Raw genomic sequence first — 27,440 nt, forward strand, 5'->3', positions numbered from 1 at the left:
GTGTGCGTGGATGCACATGTATGCACACACACAGACACACGTGTTTGCCAGTCTATAGCATTGACTATTGTGTAGTGGGAGCACACCTAGGGATTACAGAAATCAAGCTACTGAAAAAAACCTCCAGACAAATATATAGGCCTAAACGTTTTGGGTATTGCTTGCCTGCCCTCATATTTATTTAGGCAAATGTGTTGGTTGGGCTATGTTTTAACCGGGCACTACAGAATAAAGACCGACCCGCTGCAACAAACAAACGGCCGTGAGTTATTACATAAATCCTGGTGACATAACCTCTGAGCGGAGCTCGGGCCGAAAGCCAGGGCGCAAAGAGCAAGCGGGTTGAAACCGGAGTAGCCTGAACTGCTTGTACAAGGAAGTTCGTTGCAAAAATGAAGTTGGCTGATATTATCCTCACGTGAAGACAATATGGAATATGGAGAGAGAATGACAAAATGACAAAGACGTTGTCAGAGTAAATGAGCGTACTGACTCTAACAGAGATGGTAGTGCATGTTTGATAGCGCATGCGCCGTCCCTGCCTCTAGAACAGCAGGTAGTTCTATATATTTAGAATTAAAGATCCAAAGTTTTTGAAGTTATTTATGGTGCATTGCATACTAAGTGCATATCAAAACGCGCGGTAGAATAGACAATAAAAAGGGGTGTGTAGACACGCTTGTCCCAGGAGTGTGAAGTGGCGTAGTGTGTGTCAGAGCCAGGTGCAAGCACACGCAGTTTGTTTTGACCGGGGGAGTTATGGAATTTGAGGAGCACGATTCACCCGAACACATCACTACAGAAGAACCAATCAAAAGAGGTGAGATATATTATCTTGATTATTGATAGGCTAGGCCTAGTGTATTCATGTGTAGTCATGGTAGGCTAGGCCTAGTCTATTCAGTCATTTACATTTCACAATGTAAATTATTTGCAGATGCAACTATTAGTGTTTTAGCTATACATTGTGGATTGGGTGAAATGAAAAGGTCACAGGTTAGCATTATAAATTAATGCACATTTAAAGGTGAATGCATGTGAATGTGTGCACATTGCAATATACTCTGTCTGTGTGTGTGTGTGTGTGTGTGTGTGTGTGCGTGTGCGTGGATGCACATGTATGCACACACACAGACACACGTGTTTGCCAGTCTATAGCATTGACTATTGTGTAGTGGGAGCACACCTAGGGATTACAGAAGTGCTGTATGAGTGTTGGTATTCAGTCCCTGTCCCCTTCTCCCTCTCCTCCCCCATCACCCTGTCCCCTTCTCCCTCTCCTCCCCTTCTCCCTCTCCTCCCCTTCTCCCTCTCCTCCCCTTCTCCCCCCCATCACCCTGTCCCCTTCTCCCTCTCCTCCCCCATCACCCTGTCCCCCTCTCCCTCTCCTCCCCCATCACCCTGTCCCCTTCTCCCCCCCATCACCCTGTCCCCTTCTCCCTCTCCTCCCCCATCACCCTGTCCCCTCCTTTAAGAGAGCCTCATTCTAATGCTTATCTCTCCCCTTTCTCCTCACGTTTCTCTCCATCTTTAGCTCCTTCTCTCTTTTTGTCTCTTATCTATCCCCGTCACTATGTCTCTCTCTTACACATTAGTTGTCTCGTTCTCTCTCTCTTACCCCCCTCACTCTGTCTTTGTCAGATCACCAAGGCTCCCTCCCTCCAAGTTCTTTCTCTGCCTTCCCCCTCACATCCTGCCTCATTCACTCTCCCTCCTCCCATCTTCCCTATCCCTCTCTCTTTTTCTTCTTACCCCATTTACTCTCCTCCCCTCCCTCTCTACCTCCTCCTCCCTCCCCCTCTCTCATTAACTCACCTCTCTTCTGCTGTCCAGCTGATGGTGTAACTCTCCTTGAGGGTAAACATGGCAGTAATCCTCTATAAAACCAGGGCTTAGCTCTTAGCTGTGTGGGCCTGTTTTGGGCCTGCTGCATTTGCCAGCATTACACAGTCTAAAATCAAACCCTGTCTTACAACTTAGATTCCTTCAGTCTCTCACACGTACTTCATACGTCATTCATTAAATGACGTCATCCAACAGGCCTAAACCACAGGTGTCAAACTCATTCTATGGTGGGCCGAGTGTCTGTGGGTTTTAACTTCTCCCTTGTACTTGATTAAACAATGAAGGTCAGTGATTAGTTAGAAGCTCCCCTCACCTGGTTGTCTACTCTAGGTCTTAATTGGACACAAATTGAAATTCAATAACAAGAACCAGCAGACACTGGGCTCTCCATGGAGTGAGATGGACACCTCAGCTAAATATAGGCTACAGACTCAGATTGATATTTTCATCTTTATTCCCTAAATTGAACCAGGTCTGGCTGAGAGGGTGCACTGATACAAATATCCTGCAATGATGCCGCAGTTGTCCTCTAGATACTTATCTGGCTTTAGAACACATTAAAACCCTTTCTCACGGAGCCGTGACACTGCATATTACTCTCTCCATTACACATTGACAGGACATCATGATAGCTATACAGTTATGCACCAGAGAGCTACTCTCTTCTATACTGTGTACATACAAACACGCACACACAAACACGCACACTCACACACACGTAAATGCACCAGCAGTCGCTCCCTTATTACATCACAGTATGTGTGTAACATGCAGCGGTTATCTCTGTGTGTGTTCTTCTGTCACTCTCCAGCCTGCAGCTGCTATATCTCCATACAGAGGAGGATAGAGAGACGGGGAGAAGAGAAACCCTTGGAAACCTCTTTTGATTAAATAGCACCGCCTAAATCTTAGCAAGTCTTCCATTGTCAGATAAAGCATTGATTGAAAAAGACTGAATGCTGCTGTTTGATTCGATTGAGAGAGCAAGGCAGATAGACAGATAAGGAGAGAAAGAGAGCGATAGAGAGAGATAAGATGGGGTGGGTTGGTATTGATGCTGACAGACCAGTCTTTTTGAAAAGTAGAGCACATTGAGGAGTTGGAAGAAGATAGCGGTTTCCATTTCCTTCATGTTGGTCTTGTGTAACATGGCCTCTTAGTCCCCACACTGTGGTTTGGGCTGATACTCAGTGGCATGGGTCAGGTGTCACTGCAGTTCTCACTGGAATCAGATCATTAACACTTAGGTTTAGGATTTAGTTTAGTTTGGAATCGCATGAAATTGACTCATGATCCGACAGCATGGCTGACGTTCTTAGTCCACTGAAGGTTGAAAAGCGACTCAAATCCTTTCTTTTTGTGTACAATCGCAAACGGCAGTGGGTGTGTGTGTCTATGCGTTTTCTTAGTCTAGGTGTGTATGTTTTCTGTGTGTGTGTCAAGTGCTCTGCTCTCACCTGACCTCTGTGTTCTGCTTATGAAGCAAACATGATTTGATGAGGAGGGGAAACAGAGGGAAGCAGTGACAGCCACAGCAGACCTTCTCTACCCCAGACACAAAGACCCAGGCTACCTCTGCCTCTGTCTGCCTCCACCCAGTGATGCTTATCTCCCCTGCCCTCTCTCAACACACACGCACACACACTAAAAATACACACCTCAGCTTGGAAACAACCCCCACACACACATACACACACCCAGTCTAATATGAACTTTCTCACAATTGTGGTCAGAAAGCTAGACTCCCACCTTCCTCCACTATAATTTGTGACTGTCTTTTACTCACCAAGGTGTGTGTGTATAAATATGTGTGTGTGTGTCTGTGTGGGTGTCTGCGTGTCTGCGTGTGCCTGAGAGAGAGTTCAAACTCCATCCACACTCTGCTTGTGTCAGCTCCTACTCTCCCAACTGTCTCTTTCTCAAGGCTCTTCCACACCAATTAATTTCATACAACAACTTCATACAACAGACACACCTGTGCGCAGAGGCCCAGCATCATCCTGGCATAGATTCAGTTCTCCTCTGTTGTGTCAGAGAGACATAGACTCAGTCCTCCTCTGTTATTTTTACTTGAAATGTAACCTTTATTTAACTAGGCAAGTCAGTTAAGAACAAATTATTATTTACAATGGCGGCCTACACCGGCCAAGACCGGACGACGCTGGGCCAATTGTGCGCCGCCCTATGGAACTCCCAATCACGGCCGGTTGTGATACAGCCTGGAATCGAACCAGGGTGTCTGTAGTGACGCCTCAAGCACTGAGATGCAGTGCCTTAGACGGCTGCGCCTATCGGGAGCCCTATTGTTATTGCCAGAGAAACATAGACTCAGTCCTCCTCTGTCAGAGAGACTGAGATGAGCCCAGTTGGGATGATGAGGGACATGGGGCTGAAGCTACAGTAGAGCATTGAACAAAGATGTGAGAGAGGAAGTGTTTCTTGTGTTCAAGCAGAATTTAACTTGTCTTTTCTTTACTACAGGAGACACTGTGTCCAAGAAGACTCATTTGAGTAAGTGTTTGTGTTTGTGTGTGTGTTTGGTTATGTGTCAATATGCCTGTCTGTTCATGTCCATGTGTTATGTGTGTGCTAGATATATGAGCATGCAGTGTGGTTATGCCAGGATCGCTAGTATTTGCACACGTTTGCATCTGTGCTGAAAAACACACACACACACACACACACACACACACACACACACACACACACACACACACACACACACACTCACACACACACACACAGGTTTCTCTGTGGTGCCAACATCAACATTATAGCTCTGTTATGCACCTGTGGTACTTTGTGTAGACAGTATTCTCCTGTTTGCTGGATTTAGGTTTGGAGATAAACTCTATATTGGTATTCTGGCATCTGGATGCAGATGGTATCAGATAGCATCTCCTTCACATGTGGTGGTGTTTCTGGGCTGTTTCTGCTCCTGACTACAACACACCTGTTACTTTTGAGTGTAGGGAGAACATTGAAAAATGTCTGGTCGGTTTTCATGATACTAGTTTTCACTTTGAATAATAATCAGACCGATGATGGGATGTGTATCATCAGAAAGCTCTCTCTTTATTGGCTGTTTAAGATGTCAGTCCATACTCAATTGGCTAGTTAGGCTGTCACTCTGTGCTGTGGGTACAGTCCTATCCTCTAGACATGTTAGAGATGTACAGTATATGTCCTTTCATGCCAATAAAACGTTTTTGTGTTTCAATGTCTATTTGAGGGAGATAGACTGGTGGGTACAGAGAGTGGTTAAGGCTTTGAGGGTGACTAGGTGAGGGGGTTACGCACAACAAAGAATGGGACAAAAAGTACTGTATGAAAAGAGAGAGAGCGAAAGGGGAAAGGCCCTCTGTCTTTCACACGCACTGTGTGACTGACAGAACGCTTGAGCAGTGACTAGCGGAGACTCTGAGGCCTAACCATGCTGTAGGCGCACTAAGATAGTCACTCAGCAAGAGAAAGGACAGACAGAGAGAGAAGAGAGGAGAGAGAGAGAGATCAAGACAGTGACAGTGACAATTTGACAGTGATTGTGAATTGAGGGTGACAACAAGAAAGAGAGAGAGAAATAGAGTTTGTGAAAGTGGGACAAGAAGACTGAGAAGTGGAGTGAAGACGATGCGAGGTAGGAGTGATGGCCTTGATTTAATGTGTGTTACTCTGTACAGTACCATTTCTCTGTGTGTGTGTGTGAGAGAGAGTGTATACTGTACTGTAGCCTACATTTGAAGTATGTTTGTTTGGCTTTTTTTCGTCCCCCATTCTCCTTCCGTATTCCTCCATCTCTTCAAGTACAGCAACAGCAATGTATCCGCTCACAGTCATATTCATTTCTAAACTGAAAACATGATCATGTAAATAGATTTTCCAGAATGATTATAGTGCACTGTGTTTCAGCCTGTTGGCATGTCCAACATCCTCACCAGATCCTGGACCTGTTTCTTTCCAAAACCTCCAACAACTTGACTCTGTAGCTGCTCTTCAAGTTTACATTTGACATTTGAGTCATTTAGCAGACGCTCTTATCCAGAGCCACTTACAGGAGCAATCAGGGTTAAGTGTCTTGCTCAAGGGACAGATTGTTCACCTAGTCGGCTTGGGGATTTGAACAAGTGGTTAAGAACCTAACTCATAACCGCTAGGCTACCTGCCCCCCCAACTCATAACCGCTAGGCTACCTGCCCCCCCAACTCATAACCGCTAGGCTACCTGCCCCCCAACTCATAACCGCTAGGCTACCTGCCCCCCCAACTCATAACCGCTAGGCTACCTGCCCCCCCAACTCATAACCGCTAGGCTACCTGCCCCCCCAACTCATAACCGCTAGGCTACCTGCCCCCCCAACTCATAACCGCTAGGCTACCTTCCCCCCCAACTCATAACCGCTAGGCTACCTGCCCCCCCAACTCATAACCGCTAGGCTACCTGCCCCCCCAACTCATAACCGCTAGGCTACCTGCCCCCCCAACTCATAACCGCTAGGCTACCTGCCCCCCCAACTCATAACCGCTAGGCTACCTGCCCCCCCAACTCATAACCGCTAGGCTACCTGCCCCCCCAACTCATAACCGCTAGGCTACCTGCCCCCCCAACTCATAACCGCTAGGCTACCTGCCCCCCCAAGTGTCTGCTTATTTTTGTTCTAGTTCTTCTAGAAGCATAATGGAGTCCGAATATAACTGTTTCGTCTGATTCTACAGGGCTGTAGAAGTGATATAATGTAACCATTTACTTTGATAATAATGTATATATTTCAAAACATCTTGCACAGCATTATCACTTATTGTAAAAATACACAAGTGATGTAGTTATAAAAATGTCAATGTGGAAGTTGGGCCTAATCAGTCTTCAAAATAGTTGGTCGTTTTTGTCTAAATATGTAAATGGTTAACTATGACTACTTGTTTAGGTTGTTTTGAAACCAAATGAGGGATCTTTGAAGCGTCTAATTGGTTAGTAAGTCGGCACGAGGACATTTATGTGTAATTACTGTGGTCATGGATACTGTCCTGATATGACTAAGTATTTTACCTGCTTATGTTTCAAAGACTTAAATTACAGCAACACATTTCCATGTTCTCTCACTACCACTCACACAGTCTGTGATGTGACACACGAGAACTACCACTCACACAGTCTGTGATGTGACACACGAGAACTACCACTCACACAGTCTGTGATGTGACACACGAGAACTACCACTCACACAGTCTGTGATGTGACACACGAGAACTACCACTCACACAGTCTGTGATGTGACACACGAGAACTACCACTCACACAGTCTGTGATGTAACACACGAGAACTACCACTCATACAGTCTGCGATGTAACACACGAGAACTACCACTCACACAGTCTGTGATGTGACACACGAGAACTACCACTCACACAGTCTGTGATGTGACACACGAGAACTACCACTCACACAGTCTGTGATGTGACACACGAGAACTACCACTCACACAGTCTGTGATGTGACACACGAGAACTACCACTCACACAGTCTGGGATGTGACACACGAGATCAACCACTCACACAGTCTGTGATGTGACACACGAGAACTACCACTCACACAGTCTGTGATGTGACACACGAGAACTACCACTCACAGTCTGTAATGTGACACAAGAGAACTACCACTCACACAGTCTGGGATGTGACACACGAGAACAACCACTCACACAGTCTGTGATGTGACACACGAGAACAACCACTCACAGTCTGTGATGTGACACACGAGAACTACCACTCACACAGTCTGTGATGTGACACACGAGAACTACCACTCACAGTCTGTAATGTGACACAAGAGAACTACCACTCACACAGTCTGTGATGTGACACACGAGAACTACCACTCACACAGTCTGTGATGTGACACACGAGAACTACCACTCAGTCTGTAATATGACACACGAGAACTACCACTCACACAGTCTGTGATGTAACACACGAGAACTACCACTCACAGTCTGTAATGTGACATAAGAGAACTACCACTCACACGGTCTGTAATGTGACACAAGAGAACTACCACTCACACAGTCTGTGATGTAACACACGAGAACTACCACTCACACAGTCTGTGATGTGACACACGAGAACTACCACTCACACAGTCTGTGATGTGACACACGAGAACTACCACTCACACAGTCTGTGATGTGTCACACGAGAACTACCACTCACACAGTATGTGATGTAACACACGAGAACTACCACTCACACAGTCTGTGATGTGACACATGAGAACTACCACTCACACAGTCTGTGATGTGACACACGAGAACTACCACTCACACAGTCTGTAATGTGACACAAGAGAACTACCACTCACACAGTCTGTGATGTGACACACGAGAACTACCACTCACACAGTCTGTAATGTGACACAAGAGAACTACCACTCACACAGTCTGTGATGTGACACAAGAGAACTACCACTCACACAGTCTGTAATGTGACACAAGATAACTACCACTCACACAGTCTGTGATGTGACACAAGAGAACTACCACTCACACAGTCTGTGATGTGACACACGAGAACTACCACTCACACAGTCTGTGATGTGACACAAGAGAGAGGAACAGGGACTGTGTAGGCAGATGGGGAGAGAGGGATAGTGAGTTTGGCATGAGACCGTACTGTGTTGTGAGATGGTCCTCTTAGAGCATCCTCTGTACCAGTTTCTATTTACGCATCGATATGGCGCTATAGGGACTGTGTAGGCACTCAGTCCTCCTCTGTTATTTTTACTTGAAATGTAACCTTTATTTAACTAGGCAAGTCAGTTAAGAACAAATTATTATTTACAATGGCGGCCTACACCGGCCAAGACCGGACGACGCTATGCCAATTGTGCGCCGCCCTATGGAACTCCCAATCACGGCCGGTTGTGATACAGCCTGGAATCGAACCAGGGTGTCTGTAGTGACGCCTCAAGCACTGAGATGCAGTGCCTTAGACGGCTGCGCCTATCGGGAGCCCTATTGTTATTGCCAGAGAAACATAGACTCAGTCCTCCTCTGTCAGAGAGACTGAAATGAGCCCAGTTGGGATGATGAGGGACATGGGGCTGAAGCTACAGTAGAGCATTGAACTAAGATGTGAGAGAGGAAGTGTGTCTTGTGTTCAAGCAGAATTTAACTTGTCTTTTCTTTACTACAGGAGACACTGTGTCCAAGAAGACTCATTTGAGTAAGTGTTTGTGTTTGTGTGTGTGTTTGGTTATGTGTCAATATGCCTGTCTGTTCATGTCCATGTGTTATGTGTGTGCTAGATATATGAGCATGCAGTGTGGTTATGCCAGGATCGCTAGTATTTGCACACGTTAGCACCTGTGCTGAAACACACACACACACACACACACACACACACACACACACACACACACACACACACACACACACACACACACACACACACACACACACACACCGTAGCACAGCTGCCCCTCTGTGGTTGGCGCCATAGTGTGTGTGTGTGGTAGTGTGATATACACTGAGTGTACAAACCCTTATGTCACTTGTCAAATCCACTTCTATCAGTGTAGATTGATGGGAGGAAGGAGTTTTAAGCCCTGAGACATGGATTGTGTGTGTGCCATTCAGAAGGCGAATGGGCAAGTTAAAATATTGACTTGCCTTTGAATGGAGTATGGTAGTAGGTGCCTGGCGCACCGGTTTGTGTCAAGAACTGCATCACAGTTTCCCGTGTGTATCAAGAATGATCCACCACCCAAAGGACATCCAGACACCTTGGCACAACTTTGGGTAGCATTGGAGTCAATATGGGCCAGCATCCCTGTGGAATGCATTCGACACCTTGTAGAGTCCATGCCCCGACGAATTGAGGCTGTTCTGAGGGCAAAGGGGGTGCAACTCAATATTAGGAAGGTGTTATGAATGTTTGTACACTCAGTATATATCTCCTGTGTGTTTGTCACTGAATATAACATGCTGCAGATGTCATTTCTAATATTACACACACTGGGTTCCAATTTTAATGTCAAAGAAGGAGAGGCTTCACCTTTGCTCCTAAACCCTGTTAGAATAATTAACACAACTGTAGACTGTTTTACAATGATGACATTACTTAAATCAACAGTGAACATTTCTGCATTTCGAATCTTTCATTTTTCTCTGAGAGTGGCCCACCACCATAGCCATATAGGCTTGGTTCAGGCAGCGTTCTCCATTCACAAACAGAGTCTGCTGATGCTTCTGGGGGATTCCTGTTCAGATTGATGTTCTCTTACTTCAAAAGACTTTCCTTACGCTTTTGGGCGTACAGACAGCTGCACACACATACACACTTCCAAAGCACCTCACTTTACTTCAAAGAGTTGATACCAAAATCTGAAGTAACACATTCACCCCCAAACATGACAAATGAAAGAGAGCAGTCACACAGTCACACGGTCACACACCCATCAACATTACTTGGTTTACCTCACAACTCATTATTGTTTCCTTTGGACTCTGGGGTTCAAAACAGCCTTTCTAAAATGCTTATGTTGAAATACGTAAGCCGTCTTTGTTATTGATTGTGAAGATTTCAGTTATTTTACTTACTAGACAGCATGGTATTACTCAGAAATGACACTTTCCAAAATAACTATTCAGATGCTCCACTCAAAACAAATTCAGTGTGATGGTTATCATTTAATTTAAGATATAGTCTTCAAGCTTGTCACGTAGAGAATTCTCATGCCAATACTGTAAAAAAACAGTGTTATTTATCTAGGATTATCTTGCATAAAAATGTTGTTTTACACTATCTCTCAAAGCGCTTTCAATTGTATACCTTCCACATCCACTTTCAATATAGCACCCATCTGGGTGATGCACAACTTCCATTTTGAGGCATACTGTCCCCCCATCAGCTATCACCGCTCAATAACCTACCAATAACAAATACCTTGCATTAAATGGGTCTCAAACAGCACAAGAAACTTCAAAATATACATTGAATTAAATGTCTTAAATTCCAGAGATTCCTTTACTAATTCAGTTCTATTAGTATTATACATATGTTATAGCACAATGTTTTAATTGTAAAGTATTAAGAGCTTTATATTAAGGTTAAGTGTGATGGATACGTATTTGATATTTACAGCATATATATTTCTTAGTCTCAGATGTTTCATTTAAAGTCATTTCATTCTAATTATGATATTTGCTTCTATATTTTGTAATATTTCATATTTGTCAAATGTTTTGTCAAATGTGGAATTGATTCATTTATAGCAAATTGTTCAATATCTACCAAGAAGTAAGTAACGTTAAGGATCAATAATCACTCAAAATATATTTACATTTATAGCTATTTTATTCTTTGAACATATTTAATAAACATTTCTTATTCCCTTTGTAACATTTTATAGTCAAATTTGTCCAAATACTGCTTGTCAAAAAATAAGAAATCTATTCATATTTATATGAATAAAAATCATATCAAGCAATTGTTATCTAGACCAAAAAATTTTGACAGAAAAACCTGATGCAACATGAGTTATTTTTGGTTGAAACATGTCAGTGTGCCATCGATTTAGATTTGAGATTTTATTTCAAAGTATTCACACAATGTTCCAATGTTATCTCAAGCAAATCTCTTACTCTCTAAGGATAACCGTATGCCCCGTGTTCTCTTTGTCATGCATCTGTATGTTGGCTGGTGTAATTTAGCTGGGTGTTTCCGGTGGAGGAAAGTTGAGGTTTTTCGTCCGTTTACAGAGCAAAATGCAGAATGCTGACAGGGGACTTTATACAAAGACAATGGAAAGGTGCTGAATGGCACTCGCTGCTCAGAGATATTCAACCCCTTGTGAAGGCCAATGGACATTTTATATAAAAGGCCCTTTTTTGTTAGGCTGCATAGCCTCTGATAGTGGCTTTCTACTGCCCTTCTGCATTAGCTCAATGAACGTAGTCGTGGAAACCATCACAACCTCACTGTATTTGATTTGACTCTCTTTATGTATAATACAGGGCCTTCAGAAAGTATTCACACCACATGTTGTGTTACAGCCTAAATTCAAAATGGATTCAAGTAAGATGTTTTGTCACTGTCCTATATACAATACCCCATAAAGTCAAAGTGTAATTGTGTTTTTTGACATTTTTAGAAATGAATTAAAATGAAAATCTGAAGTGCCTTAAGTCAAGTATACAACCCATTTGTTATGGCAAGCCTAAATAAGTTCATGAGTAAAGATTTGCTTAACAAGTCGTATAATAAGTTGCATGGACTCACTCTGTGTACAATAATAGTGTTTAACATGTTTTTTGAGTAACTACCTCATCTCTGTACCCCACACATATAATTATCTGTAAGGTCCCTCAGCCGAGCAGTGAATTTCAAATACAGATTCCACCACAAAGACCAGGAAGGTTTTCCAAGTATTGACTCATGGGTGTGAATACTTACAGTTGAAGTCGGAAGTTTACATACACTTAGGTTGCAGTCATTAAAACTAGTTTTTCAACCGCTCCACAAATTTCTTGTTAACAAACTATAGTTTTGGCAAGTCCGTGAGGACATCTACTTTGTGCATGACACAAGTCATTTTTCCAATAATTGTTTACAGACAGATTATTTAACTTATAATTCACTGTATCATAATTCCAGTTGGTCAGAAGTTTATATACACTAAATTGACTGTGCCTTTAAACAGCTTGGAAAATTCCAGAAAATGATGTCATGGCTTTAGAAGCTTCTGATTGGCTAATTGACATAATTTGAGTCAATTGGAGGTGTACCTGTGGATGTGTTTCAAGGCCTACCTTCAAACTCAGTGCCTCTCTTGACATCATGGGAAAATCCAAAGAAATCAGCCAAGACTTCAGAAAATTATTGTAGACCTCCACAAGTCTGGTTTATCCTTGGGAGCAATTTACAAATGCGTGAAAGTACCACGTTCATCTGTACAAACAATAGTACGCAAGTATAAACACCATGGGACCACGCAGCCGTCATACCGCTCAGGAAGGAGACGCGTTCTGTCTCCTAGAGATTAACGAACTTTGGTGCAAAAATTGCAAATCAATCCCAGAATTGATTTGCACTTGTGATGATGCTGAATGAATCAGGTACAAAAGTATCTATATCCACAGTAAAAACGAGTCCTATATCGACATAACCTGAAAGGCCGCTCAGCAAGGAAGAAGCCACTGCTGCAAAACTGCCATAAAAAGCCAGACTACGGTTTTGAACTGCACATGGGGACAAAGATCGTACTTTTTGGAGAAATGACCTCTGGTCTGATGAAACAAAAATAGAACTGTTTGGCTATAATGACCATCATTATGTTTGGAGGAAAAAGGGGGAGGCTTGCAACCCGAAAAACACCATCCCAACCGTGAAGCACGAGGGTGGCAGCCTCATGTTGTGGGGGTGCTTTGCTGCAGGAGGGACTGGTGCACTTCACAAAATATATGGCATCATGAGCAAGGGAAATGATGTGGATATATTGAAGCAACATCTCAAGACATCAGTCAGGAAGTTAAAGCTTGGTCACAAATGGGTCTTCCAAATGGACAATGACCCAGAGCATACTTCCAAAGTTGTGGCAAAATGGCTTAAGGACAACAAAGTCAAGGTATTGGAGTGGCCATCACAAAGCCCTGACCTCAATCCTATAGAACATTTGTGGGCAGAACTGAAAAAGTGTGTGCGAGCAAGGAGGCCTACAAACCTGACTCAGTTACACCAGCTCTGTCAGGAGGAATGGGCCAGAATTCACCCAACTTATTGTGGGAAGCTTGTGGAAGGCTACATGAAACGTTTGACCCAAGTTAAGCAATTTAAAGGCAATGCTACCAAATACTAATTGAGTGTATGTAAACTTCTGACCCACAGGGAATGTGATGAAAGAAATAGAAGCTGAAAGAAATAATTCTCTACTATTATTCTGATATTTCACATTCTTAAATAAAGTCATGATCCTAACTGACCTAAGACAGGGAATTTTTACTAGGATTAAATGTCATGAAGTTTGAAAAACTGAGTTTAAATGTATTTGGCTAAGGTGTATGTAAACTTCCGACTTCAACTGTATGTAAATGAGATATTTCTCTATTGCATTTCCCTCAAAATTGCAAGAATTTCTGAAAACATATTTACATGTTGTCAACATGGGGTATTGTGTGTCGATGTGTGAAAATAAATTATATTTAATCCATTTTGAATTTAGGTTGTAACACAACCAAATGTGGAATAAGTCAAGGGTTATGAATGAACCTTTATTTAACGAGGCAAGTCGGTTAAGAACACATTCTTATTTACAATGATGGCATACCAAATGACAAAAGGCCTCCTACGGGGACGGGGGCTGGGATTGAAAATAATAAATAAATCAAATATAAATACAGGACAAAACACGACAAGAGAGACAACACAACACTACATGAAGAGAGACAACACAACACTACATGAAGAGAGACAACACAACACTACATGAAGAGAGACAACACAACACTACATGAAGAGAGACAACACAACACTACATGAAGAGAGACAACACAACACTACATGAAGAGAGACAACACAACACTACATGAAGAGAGACAACACAACACTACATGAAGAGAGACAACACAACACTACATGAAGAGAGACAACACAACACTACATGAAGAGAGACAACACAACACTACATGAAGAGAGACAACACAACACTACATGAAGAGAGACAACACAACACTACATGAAGAGAGACAACACAACACTACATGAAGAGAGACAACACAACACTACATGAAGAGAGACAACACAACACTACATGAAGAGAGACAACACAACACTACATGAAGAGAGACAACACAACACTACATGAAGAGAGACAACACAACACTACATGAAGAGAGACAACACAACACTACATGAAGAGAGACAACACAACACTACATGAAGAGAGACAACACAACACTACATGAAGAGAGACAACACAACACTACATGAAGAGAGACCCAAGGCAGCAACACATGACAACAACATGGTAGCAGCATAACATGGTAGCAGCACAAAACATGGTACAAACATTATTGGGCACAAACAACAGCACAAAGGGCAAGAAGGTAGAGACAACAATACATCACACAAAGCAGCCACAACTGGCAGTAGGATTGTCCATGATTGAGTCTTTGAATGAAGAGATTGAGATAAAATTGTCCAATTTGAGTGTTTGTTGCAGCTCATTGCAGTGGCTAGCTAGAGCAAACTGAAAAGAGGAGCGACCCAGGAATGTGTGTGCTTTGGGGACCTTTAAGAGAATGTGACTGGCAGAACTGGTGTTGTATGAGGGCTGCAGTAGATATCTCAGGTAGGGGGGGAGTGAGGCCTAAGAGGGTTTTATAAATAAGCATCAACCAGTGGGTCTTGCGACGGGTATACAGAGATGACCAGTTTACAGAGGAGTATAGAGTGCAGTGATGTGTCCTTTAAGGAGTATTGGTGGCAAATCTGATGGCCGAATGGTAAAGAACATCTAGCCGTTCGAGAGCACCTTTACCTGCCGATCTATACATTATTTATCTGTGGACTAGTGTTGCATAACATTTATCTCTCTCACTCTCTCTACAGTATTTCTTGCTCTCCCTCGCTATCCCCACTTTCCCTCTCTCCTTACCAGTCACTTCTCTCTCACTCACTGTTACTTTCATCTTCTATTATCTCTCTCTCCCGCTTTTCTTTCTTAATTTAGATCAGTAATTCCCTCTCTTTTCTGTATCTGGCCTATAGCTGGTTCGGATAAAGAGATCAGGGATGGGATGAGGGGGGACTGAGAACTCATGTAAGTAACTGTCGAGACCATATCATAATTTACTACACTGAGGGGAGATTGAAAAGTCAAGTAAAGGTTGAGAACAGTAACATGGATCCACCTGCCATCCCTTGACGAGCTGCTGTTTGTTAGTGTGTAGGATGTCCCAGGCCCATAGTGCCGTAGCAGACACTGCCATGGTGACTAGTCAGAGGAGACAGAAGTGTAAGAGGTCATGTTATATTAGCTAGCTGCCATCGCTCCTCATCCGCTCCAGCAATACCACCACTGGTGCTATCAACAGATGTGAAGGAGGCTGGGTAAATGACGGCTCTGATGAAGTTGGAGCCAGGTTAGCAGTTAGCCAGGTTAGCAGTTAGCCAGGTTAGCTGTTAGCCAGGTTAGCTGTTGATCTTAACTAGATGGGTAGGGCTGCCTGGGGGAGAGATGCCTGTAACAGTTAAAGATAGGGCTGCTGTGCACATCATAGAAGATCACTGACTGGTCTAGGTGATGGAGATCTATAGATATATTTGAGAGAGAGATTTATCTAGAGGCCTGTGGTCTGTGTAGGTGGACAGATATGAGAATAAAGGACACATAGAGGAAATCGACCAATATCAGCAATGTGGCTTCAGAATAAGATGAAGAAAGAGAATAGAGAGATAGAGGGTGAGTTTGAGAGATAGGGACCGAGATGGAAACACAGTTTGCTGTGGCAGTTGCAAATTATTCCTAAGTGTTTTCAATCATCAATGATCTAATGTGGAGGAGTCCACATCCCACACCATATGTTGTCTATGGTATTGCTGATCCTCATACAGCCCTGCAGTACATACTGGTCCTCAATCCCAAATGAATGGAAAAGATAGAAACATACATGTGTGTATGTGCGTCAACGGTGAAAGGTTGTGGGTCAGGTTGGTTTCCTGTTGTTTGAGGTTGAGAATCAGAACTGAGAGAGAAAAAAACAGAGACCACTGACACTCTCTCTCTCTCTTGCTCTCTCTCTCTTTAACTCTCTCTCTCTTTAGCTCTCTCTCTCTCTCTCTCTTGCTCTCTCTCTCTTTAGCTCTCTCTCTCTTTAGCTCTCTCTCTCTCTATACAGTTTTGCAGGCAGTCACTCTACTTGTTTCATCTACCCACCCATCCATTCTGTCTATCCACTTTCCCATTAACATTCTCACACAATTAGCCAGTCTTCATGAAGTGTTGTTCAGTTGTTTTACTGCATATAGACAATACCATGCATGCAGTCTTTAGGGTTATAGTTTGTTACTCTTTTCAGATGTGCAGTATAGTGCGTATTCTATCAGATGTGCAGTATAGTGTGTATTCTACCAGATGTGCAGTATAGTGTGTTTTCTACAAGTCCATGCTAGGTAAAACTCCGCCTTATCTCAGCTCACTGGTCACGATGGCAACACCCATCCGTAGCACGCGCTCCAGCAGGTGTATCTCACTGATCATCCCTAAAGCCAACACCTCATTTGGCCTCCTTTCGTTCCAGTACTCTGCTGCCTGTGACTGGAACGAATTGCAAAAATCGCTGAAGTTGGAGACTTTTATCTCCCTCACCAACTTCAAACATCAGCTATCTGAGCAGCTAACTGATCGCTGCAGCTGTACATAGTCTATTGGTAAATAGCCCACCCTTTTTCACCTACCTCATCCCCATACTGTTTTTATTTATTTACTTTTCTGCTCTTTTGCACACCAATATCTCTACCTGTACATGACCATCTGATCATTCATCACTCCAGTGTTAATCTGCAAAATTGTAATTATTTGCCTACCTCCTCATGCCTTTTGCACACATTGTATATAGACTCCCCCTTTGGTTTCTACTGTGTTATTGACTTGTTAATTGTTTACTCCATGTGTAACTCTTTGTTGTCTGCTCACACTGCTATGCTTTATCTTGGCCAGGTCGCAGTTGCAAATGAGAACTTGTTCTCAACTAGCCTACCTGGTTAAATAAAGGTGTTCTCAACTAGCCTACCTGGTTAAATAAAGGTGTTCTCAACTAGCCTACCTGGTTAAATAAAGGTGTTCTCAACTAGCCTACCTGGTTAAATAAAGGTGTTCTCAACTAGCCTACCTGGTTAAATAAAGGTGTTCTCAACTAGCCTACCTGGTTAAATAAAGGTGTTCTCAACTAGCCTATCTGGTTAAATAAAGGTGTTCTCAACTAGCCTGCCTGGTTAAATAAAAAAAATAAAAAATAAAAAAAAATTCTATCAGATGTGCAGTATAGTGTGTATTATCAGATGTGCAGTATAGTGTGTATTATATCAGATGTGCAGTATAGTGTGTATTATATCAGATGTGCAGTATAGTGTGTATTATATCAGATGTGCAGTATAGTGTGTATTATATCAGATGTGCAGTATAGTGTGTATTATATCAGATGTGCAGTATAGTGTGTATTATATCAGATGTGCAGTATAGTGTGTATTATCAGATGTGCAGTATAGTGTGTATTATATCAGATGTGCAGGGGGTTTCTCAGTTTCACCGCTGACTGACCTCTTACGGCCTCTGGGAGATTCCTGTGGCACCTGAAAAGAGGGCACAAAAACTTGACACACTGACACACACACATTTCACACAATTAATTGCTGTACTGTAAACACAAGGGATTGTCTCACCGCTTGACAAACTAACTTACACACACCAACAAAAATAAAGACAAACACTCTTCCCGAACTCTAAAATCACGACAGAATAGCGTATTTATTTTCATATGTTCTGAATGTAATAATGTATGATTTGTTGAATGATGAGGAGGGGGATGGGGGAGGAAGAGGGTGGGGGGTGGGGGGGATGGACATTCCTGGCAGTGTCAACCAAGATGAAAGACTATTACTGGCAGCACTATCCTTTATGAGACAGATAGAGAGAGAGGGATGGAGAGAGCGAGAGGTGAGATGAAAGAAGGATAGTCAGAGCAAAAGAGAAGCCAGTTAACCACTTGAAAAGACTGAGGTTGACACCTTCACCTCCTCCTCCTCTCTCCATTCGCAAATATTCCCCCTCTACTGTTGTCTCTTCTGTCTGTCGCTGTGTATTTGATGTCATTCGGTTCATTTTTAACAATGTAAGAAATGCTAATGAGAGGAAAACAGAGTGTTCATTCTTTCACTCTGATTGCAAAGTTTGATGACAACCAAGCAAATTGTCTCTTTTTAAACCCCGTATTATTGTAGCAAAGCTGCGTGTGTGTGTGTGTGTGTGTGTGTGTGTTTGTGTGTGTGTGTGTGTTCATGTGAAGTGTTGTTGATTTGTTAGGGGAATGGTCAAACCTCAGTGGGATAGATATACTGACATACCTGCTGAACACACACAACGCAGGTGTCACGTAATCAGGTGTCACGTACACAGACCAAAAACCCCTTTTCCACTCCATATTTGTGGTCAACCAACTTTCTCAGTCTGATTTTGTGTTAATGTTACCTCTCTGCAGTCTAGGTTTCTCTTTCCCCTTCCTGTCCTCAATTCTCTTTACCATCATCTATATTTCACTTTCTTGTCTCCCTAAGTCTCCCTAAGTCCCCCTAAGTCCCCCTAAGTCTCCCCTAAGTCTCCCCTAAGTCCCCCTAAGTCTCCCTAAGTCTCCCTAAGTCTCCCTAAGTCTCCCCTAAGTCCCCCTAAGTCTCCCTAAGTCTCCCTAAGTCCCGCTAAGTCCCTTTAAGTCTCCCTAAGTCTCCCCTAAGTCTCCCTAAGTCTCCCTAAGTCTCCCTAAGTCCCCCTAAGTCCCCCTAAGTCTCCCTAAGTCTCCTTGATAGACAGTTCTGAATGGGCTCACACTGTAGTTCTGAAAGATCTGGGTTTGGACATTGGCTACATTGGCTCTGCTGGCCAATGTAGTCCACAGGTGTTTGTGTTACTGTGAACTGTAATGTGTGTGTGTTAACTGTAATGTGTGTGTGTTAACTGTAATGTGTGTGTGTTAACTGTAATGTGTGTGTGTTAACTGTAATGTGTGTGTGTTAACTGTATTGTGTTACTGTTAACTGTAATGTCTGTGAACTGTAATGTGTGTGTTATTGTGTGTGTAGCTCAGATTGAGGTGATTCCCTGTAAGATCTGTGGTGATAAATCATCAGGAGTTCACTATGGAGTCATCACCTGCGAGGGCTGCAAGGTGAGACTGCAGCACTACACACCTGATTTCTCTCTGACCAAGCAGACATAACTAACCGTGTGGTCAGATGACTTATTTCCAGGGATTTCATTGGTTATGTCAATGGTCCTCTCTCCCCCTCAGGGTTTTTTCCGGCGTAGCCAGCTGCCGTCCGTGTCCTACTCCTGTTCCAGACAGAGTAACTGTCCTATAGACAGAGCCAGCCGCAACCGCTGCCAGAGCTGCCGACTGCAGAAGTGTGTGACCCAGGGCATGAGCCGGGATGGTGAGACACGCACACACATAAAAAAAAGATGTCTCCTGGTATTTATTTATTTAACCTTATATGAGGGTAATTCAACTCAACTCCACCACAAACTGTTTTTGTTTCCCCAGCGGTGAAGTTTGGTCGGATGTCGAAACGTCAGCGGGAGTCTCTGCATGCCGAGGTGGAGAGACACCGTCAGCAGCAGCAGCAGCAGCATCTCCAGGCAGAGGCCCAGCCCGCCCTGCCCTGCCCCAGCAAGGCATGCCGTTTCCGGACACCCCACCTGCTCCAGGCCCCGGCTCCGGCCTACTCCTTCCCTGGAGAGCCAGAGCTGCCACCCTGCCCGACAGATGTGCTCCCCTACCTGGTGTGCTCCCCAGGCGAGTCCCAGGCTCCAGGTCTGGCCTACCAGGGCTCCTGTGTGTCTCCTGGTAGTGGGCACTCAGACGAAAGAGGTAAGGCAGTGGATACATACTGTACACACACTCGAAACACATAATCAGACCAGCACTGTTTAATATCTATTACCCCTTCCTCCTTCTCACTCCGTCTTCTTCAGGGTTCGACTCCCGTCAGCCGTCTCCTGACCAGACGATAGGGATGGGAATTAGATCGTATGACCCAGAAGACCCCTACTGCCCTTACCCCTCCTCCCACTCCCTGCTACACATAGAGAGGCTGTGTGACAGTATCGTGCGGTCCCATAGGGACACCAGTCAGTTCAGACTAGAGGAACTACAGGCTCTGAGATGGAAGTTGTTCAGCAGAGAGGAGATCCATGCCTACCAGAGCAAGGTACTGTACCAACACATCACTGGTCTCTTATAAATCATCAGTCAGTTTCATTAATAAGTTAAAAGAAGTCTGACCCCAAGTTTTTCATTTTATTATTTATTTGACCTTTATTTAACTAGTCAGTTAAGAACAAATTCTTATTTTCAATGACGGCCTAGGAACAGTGGGTAACTGCCTTGTTCAGTGGCAGAACTACAGATGTTTGCCTAGTCAGCTCGTGGACTTGATCTTGCAACCTTTCAGTTACTAGTACAATGCTCTAACCACTAGGCTACCTGCCGCACCAGGTGTGAAGGCATCTTGTCTCTCTCTTCTCCTTCTCACCTCTGTTTGGTATTCCCTCTCCCCTCACATTTCTCTTTTTCTCTTGTTTCCCCCTCCCTCCCTCCCTCCCTCCCTCCAGTCAGTAGATGAGATGTGGCAGCTCTGTGCCCTGAGGCTGACTGAAGCGGTACAGTACGTGGTGGAGTTTGCCAAAAGCATCCCAGGGTTCCGTGGGCTTGGACAGAACGACCAGATCACCCTGCTCAAGACTGGTGAGCCGAATCCACCTGTCAATCACTACTTACTACACTGTCCTCTCTCAAGAAAAGTCTTCCTGTAAGAAGTGCACATTGCCATTATTAAACATTCTTGACCCTCTCTCTCATCTCTCCATCTCTCTCTCCCCTCCATCTCTCTCTCTACCCACCATCTCTCTCTCTCGCTCCCTCTCTCCCTCTCTCCATCTCTCTCTCTCAGGATCGATGGAGGTGGTTCTGGTTAGAATGAGCAGGTGTTTTAACACAGAGAACAGCACCGTCTTCTTCGATGGGAAGTTTGGTAGCACTGAACTTTTCAAGTCTCTGGGTTAGTCCATTGGTTCCTAGTCTTAGCTGTTGAATGGATGCTACAGTGAACTTTTCAAGTCTCTGGGTTAGTCCATTGGTTCCTAGTCTTAGCTGTTGAATGGATGCTACAGTGAACTTTTCAAGTCTCTGGGTTAGTCCATTGGTTCCTAGTCTTAGCTGTTGAATGGATGCTACACTGCCCTCCATAATTATTGGGACAGTGAAGGATTTTTTATTCTTATGGCTCTATACTCCAAAAGTTTGGATTTTGAAATCAAACAATGACTGAGGTTAAAGTGCAAATGGTCAGCTTTAATTTGAGGGTACATACCACCCTCATTTTAGGGGACCAAAATGACTGGGACGAATTCACTTATATATCTATTGAAATAGTAAAAAGTTAAGTATTTGGTCCCATATTCATAGCACGCAATGATTACATCAAGCTTGTGACTCAAAACATCTGTTGGATGCATTTGCTGTTTGTTTTGGTTGTGTTTCAGATTATGTTGTGCCCAATAGAAATGAATGGTAAATAATGCTTCGTGTCATTTTGGAGTCACTTTTATTGTAAAGAATAGAATATGTTTGCTAACACTTCTACGGTAATGTGGAGGCTGTATGATATTTGTGTGTCTAACCTTCTGAACTTTAACTTCAAATACAAACTTTTGGAGTATAGAGCCAAAATATGTTTTTTAAATCCTTCACTGTCCCAATAATTACGGAGGACACGATCTCATATTAACTTTGCCAATTGGTTCCTAGTCTTAGTGATGCTAACTCTGCTAACTGTGTTGTTCCAGGCTGTGGTGATCTGATGGTGGCGGTGTTTGACTTCGCTCACAGAATGTGTGCCCTGAGACTGACTGAGCAGCAGATGGCTCTCTTCAGCTCACTGGTGCTCATTAACCCTGGTAAGACACACAAATGCACACACATTCTGTAAAATGATACTGCAGATAATCTTAGTACAATAAAGTTATAGATCAGCAAAGTCACAGATCCGTAAAGTCACAGATCCGTAAAGCCATATACCCATAAAGTCATAGATCCGTAAAGCCATATACCCATAAAGTCACAGATCCGTAAAGCCATATACCCATAAAGTCATAGATCCGTAAAGCCATATATCCATAAAGTCATAGATCCGTAAAGCCATATACCCATAAAGTCACAGATCCGTAAAGCCATATACCCATAAAGTCATAGATCCGTAAAGCCATATACCCATAAAGTCATAGATCCGTAAAGCCATATACCCATAAAGTCACAGATCCGTAAAGCCATATACCCATAAAGTCACAGATCCGTAAAGCCATATACCCATAAAGTCACAGATCCGTAAAGCCATATACCCATAAAGTCATAGATCCGTAAAGCCATATATCCATAAAGTCATAGATCCGTAAAGCCATATACCCATAAAGTCATAGATCCGTAAAGCCATATACCCATAAAGTCACAGATCCGTAAAGCCATATACCCATAAAGTCATAGATCCGTAAAGCCATATACCCATAAAGTCATAGATCCGTAAAGCCATATACCCATAAAGTCACAGATCCGTAAAGCCATATACCCATAAAGTCACAGATCCGTAAAGCCATATACCCATAAAGTCACAGATCCGTAAAGCCATATACCCATAAAGTCACAGATCCGTAAAGCCATATACCCATAAAGTCATAGATCCGTAAAGCCATATACCCATAAAGTCACAGATCCGTAAAGCCATATACCCATAAAGTCACAGATCCGTAAAGCCATATACCCATAAAGTCACAGATCCGTAAAGCCATATACCCATAAAGTCACAGATCCGTAAAGCCATATACCCATAAAGTCACAGATCCGTAAAGCCATATACCCATAAAGTCACAGATCCGTAAAGCCATATACCCATAAAGTCATAGATCCGTAAAGCCATATACCCATAAAGTCATAGATCCGTAAAGCCATATACCCATAAAGTCATAGATCCGTAAAGCCATATACCCATAAAGTCACAGATCCGTAAAGCCATATACCCATAAAGTCATAGATCCGTAAAGCCATATACCCATAAAGTCATAGATCCGTAAAGCCATATACCCATAAAGTCACAGATCCGTAAAGCCATATACCCATAAAGTCACAGATCCGTAAAGCCATATACCCATAAAGTCATAGATCCGTAAAGCCATATACCCATAAAGTCATAGATCCGTAAAGCCATATACCCATAAAGTCATAGATCCGTAAAGCCATATACCCATAAAGTCACAGATCCGTAAAGCCATATACCCATAAAGTCACAGATCCGTAAAGCCATATACCCATAAAGTCATAGATCCGTAAAGCCATATACCCATAAAGTCATAGATCCGTAAAGCCATATACCCATAAAGTCATAGATCCGTAGTCATATATCCATAAAGTCATAGTCATAGATCCATGGAGTCATAGTCATAGATCCATAAAGTCATAGATCCATAAAGTCATAGATCCATGGAGTCCTAGATCTGTAAAGTCATAGAACATAATAAGCTGATTAATGGTATAACATTTTAATCTTTTTTTTGTGTGTATTTTTGTTTGTGTGTGTGTGTGTAGATTGCCCCTGTCTTGAGGATAGAGGCAGAGTACATAGAATGAGAAGAGACTTGGAGGTATGCCTCAGCCACATGCTACGCAGAGACAACCAGGAGAGCCTTCAGGACAAGGTAACATACACAGGCACTTGCACATACACGCACACACACAGGCACTTGCACATACATGCACACACACAAGCACTTGCACATAAACACGTGCACACACACTCATTCATTTAAGTTTGACGGAGTAGTGAGTGGAGAGCGTTACCAGTGGTGTAAAGTACTTAAGTAAAAACACTTTAATGTACAACTTAAGTCATTTTTTGGGGGTGTCTGTACTTTACTTTACTATTTCTATTTTTGTCAACTTTTACTTTTACTTCACTACATTCCTAAAGAAAATAATGTACTTTTTACTCCATACATTTTCCCCAATACCCAAAAGTACTCGTTACATTTTGACAGGAAAATGTTCCAATTCACACACTTATCAAGAGAACATCCCTGGTCATCCATACTGCCACTGATCTGGCGGGCTCCCTAAACACAAATGCTTCGTTTGTAAATGATGTCGGCGTGTTGGAGTGTGCCCCTGGCTAGCTGTAAATGATGTCGGCGTGTTGGAGTGTGCCCCTGGCTAGCTGTAAATGATGTCGGCGTGTTGGAGTGTGCCCCTGGCTAGCTGTAAATGATGTCGGCGTGTTGGAGTGTGCCCCTGGCTAGCTGTAAATGATGTCGGCGTGTTGGAGTGTGCCCCTGGCTATCCGTCAATTATTTTATTTTTAATGGTGCCATCTGGTTTGCTTAATATAAGGACATAGAAATGGTTTATTCTTTTACTTTTGATACCTAAGAACATTTGAGCAGTTCCACTTACTTTTTATACTTTAGTATATTTCAAACCAAATACTTTTGGACTTTTACTCAAGAAGTATTTTACTGGGTGACTTTAACTTTTACTTGAGTCATTTTCTGTTAAGCTATCTTTACTTTTACTGAAGTATGACAATTGAGTACTTTTTCCACCACTGGTGTTTACCCTCTATGACATCACTGGACAGTGTGTAGAACTGTCATTGACAAGCTGTGTGTGTGATGTCCCCAGCTCTACCAGAAGGTGTCAGTGTTGCGGTCTCTGTGCAGTCTTCATGTGGAGAAGCTGCACTGGTTCAGCCAGCGCTACCCGCTCACCGTCCACTCTGTCTTCCCTCCTCTATACAAGGAGCTGTTCACCTCTGACCTGCCTTCTGTGGACTCCCTGTGAACTCCCTCTGAACTGCACCGTACATGTTGACAGATAATTAGACAAAGAAACATATGCATACAGAAGTAGACAGACACACACAGACACATACACAGAGACACAGACACACAAACTTAGACACACAGAGACACAGACACATGAGAATGCATTGATAACATGAGAGGAAATTACTTTGAATGCTTCACTTGTTGAATAAATATGTTTTTGTCATTTCAGAGAGCAATGATTTGATTTGATGATTATTTCAGTAGCCTATTAGTGATTGGACATTGAAGCGATTTTCATGCAAAACAATGTTTTATATGTTGTTGTTTTGTTTTTCCTTTTTGAGAGTGTTATTTCGTCCTTGAGATGATGTATGTTATTTTGTCTCAGGGTGGCTGTTGTGACTGTATCCAGACCAGTTGCTAGCTGGTATAAATGACCATATTTAGATGATCTCTATGAAATCTAATGAGTGTTTTCTGAGTTGTTTTTAAATGTGTGACTTTACAGAGTTGGCTAACCCATCAGACTGAGTACCTGAACTATAGCCCATGGGCCCCATGCTTCAGGAGCCAAACACACAGTCAAGTATATAGCTAGTCTTCTCAATGAACTGTGTGTGGATCGAATTTGACCAACAATCCTATCTGTCTCTATCGAGCTTTAAAAGAGGCTGTGTGTTGCATTAAAACAGAGTCAGAAATCCTAGACAGGCAGAAATGTAAATATGAATAATCTAGAACATAAACTTGGATGCTGGGTAATATTGCTGTAGGCCTACAGTATGTAGGTAGGCATTTGAATTACTAACTTTGGGCATGACTGTTATTGTAAACGTGTCAGATTTGTTTCTTTTTACATGCTCTCTGTTAGTTTGTCTCCTAAGTGTTACCATGGTGATTCCCATTGAAAAGGCTTCCAATAAACTGCTGATATGATTTAAAAAATGACTGGTGTTCCTGTATTGTCTGTTTTCCCATTGTACAAAATAGGATGTTTAATTGCATGCCAGGAAGGGAAAGAGGAAACATAGCGGGAGAGAGCTCAGTGCATGCAGCTTGCACACTGGTAGAATGTACATGTTTTAATGACACATCTATGATAAAACACACACAGACATTCCTGCTTTGAGCCGTCCTCAACAGTGTGTGTGTTTGATTCATAGACTACCCAATGAGCTGAGTGTGTTCTATCGACATCTGTGTGTATCAGCAGTGTGCGGATGTCTGTTTTTCTTGTATGACTTCACCTTCGATACCTTGTAGCTGAAAGTAGCCTAACTGGATGTGGCTACAGGACACCACTTCTTAACTGTGTGTGAGAGTGGCAGTGGCTGACACTCAGCTGAGCTTCGTTGTGTGTATGGGAAGACTTTTGTTCCGTCTTAAACTGCCCGTTTTGGGAAAATAAATAATGAATGTATTTATGTGTGGATGCCTTTGTTCGTCTATCTCTGTTGAAACCAATCAATCCTTCTACAGGGAAGATGTTGATTGGTGTAAGACTCTGGTTGTCCACCAGAGGTCACAATGTCCTTCTTCTTAGTTGTCCTGGCTTGTATGGGCTGTTTTCAGAGCAGATTTTCAGATGCAGCAATGACTGTCTGAGATGCGATTTTCTCCTTCTCACCTTGTGACTTCAGTCAGAGTTTGAAGCACTTTACACGTGCAGCTACAGACTGGCAGTATCGTGGTCTGATATAATATAATGTAATGTTTAAATACCCTACATGACTCATCTCATATGTACAGTGGGGCAAAAAAGTATTTAGTCAGCCACCAATTGTGCAAGTTCTCCTGCTTAAAAAGATGAGAGAGGCCTGTAATTTTCATCATAGGTATACTTCAACTATGACAGACAAAATTAGAAAAAGAAATCCAGAAAATCACATTGTAGGATTTTTTATGAATTTATTTGAAAATTATGGTGGAAAATAAGTATTTGGTCACCAACAAACAAGCAGGAGA

At 42.8% G+C, this 27,440-nt stretch overlaps 1 protein-coding gene across 4 annotated transcripts; it reads left to right on the plus strand.

Annotated features, from left to right (window-relative positions):
- Positions 1-105: 105 nt before the first annotated feature.
- On the plus strand, positions 106-26,423 carry LOC109901423 (nuclear receptor ROR-gamma-like). Of its 4 annotated transcripts, XM_031837002.1 has the most exons (12): positions 106-820; positions 4,327-4,356; positions 9,032-9,061; positions 19,688-19,773; positions 19,897-20,038; positions 20,149-20,475; positions 20,580-20,815; positions 21,219-21,351; positions 21,557-21,664; positions 22,452-22,562; positions 24,241-24,350; positions 25,330-26,423. In XM_031837002.1, exons 1-12 carry the CDS (start codon positions 760-762, stop codon positions 25,486-25,488), a joined length of 1,533 nt encoding a protein of 510 aa, XP_031692862.1. In that variant the 5' UTR covers positions 106-759; the 3' UTR covers positions 25,489-26,423. The 4 variants fall into 4 exon arrangements, with proteins under 4 accessions (XP_031692862.1, XP_031692873.1, XP_020353008.2 ...); XM_031837013.1 differs by lacking the exon at positions 9,032-9,061 and having other exon boundaries at positions 25,330-26,417; XM_020497419.2 differs by lacking the exon at positions 4,327-4,356 and having other exon boundaries at positions 25,330-26,417.
- The last annotated feature ends 1,017 nt before the right edge of the window (positions 26,424-27,440 follow it).

Source organism: Oncorhynchus kisutch, linkage group LG2 (assembly GCF_002021735.2).
Source record: "Oncorhynchus kisutch isolate 150728-3 linkage group LG2, Okis_V2, whole genome shotgun sequence".
NCBI lineage: Eukaryota > Metazoa > Chordata > Actinopteri > Salmoniformes > Salmonidae > Oncorhynchus > Oncorhynchus kisutch.

Excerpts from the sequence above, each read along its gene's own strand:
- LOC109901423 (XM_031837002.1), top strand. The coding sequence starts at position 760 with ATGGAATTTGAGGAGCACGATTCACCCGAACACATCACTACAGAAGAA. Across the intron at positions 20,039-20,148 it reads CCAGGGCATGAGCCGGGATG|CGGTGAAGTTTGGTCGGATG; the intron begins GTGAGACACGCA and ends TTGTTTCCCCAG. Across the intron at positions 21,665-22,451 it reads TGAACTTTTCAAGTCTCTGG|GCTGTGGTGATCTGATGGTG; the intron begins GTTAGTCCATTG and ends GTGTTGTTCCAG.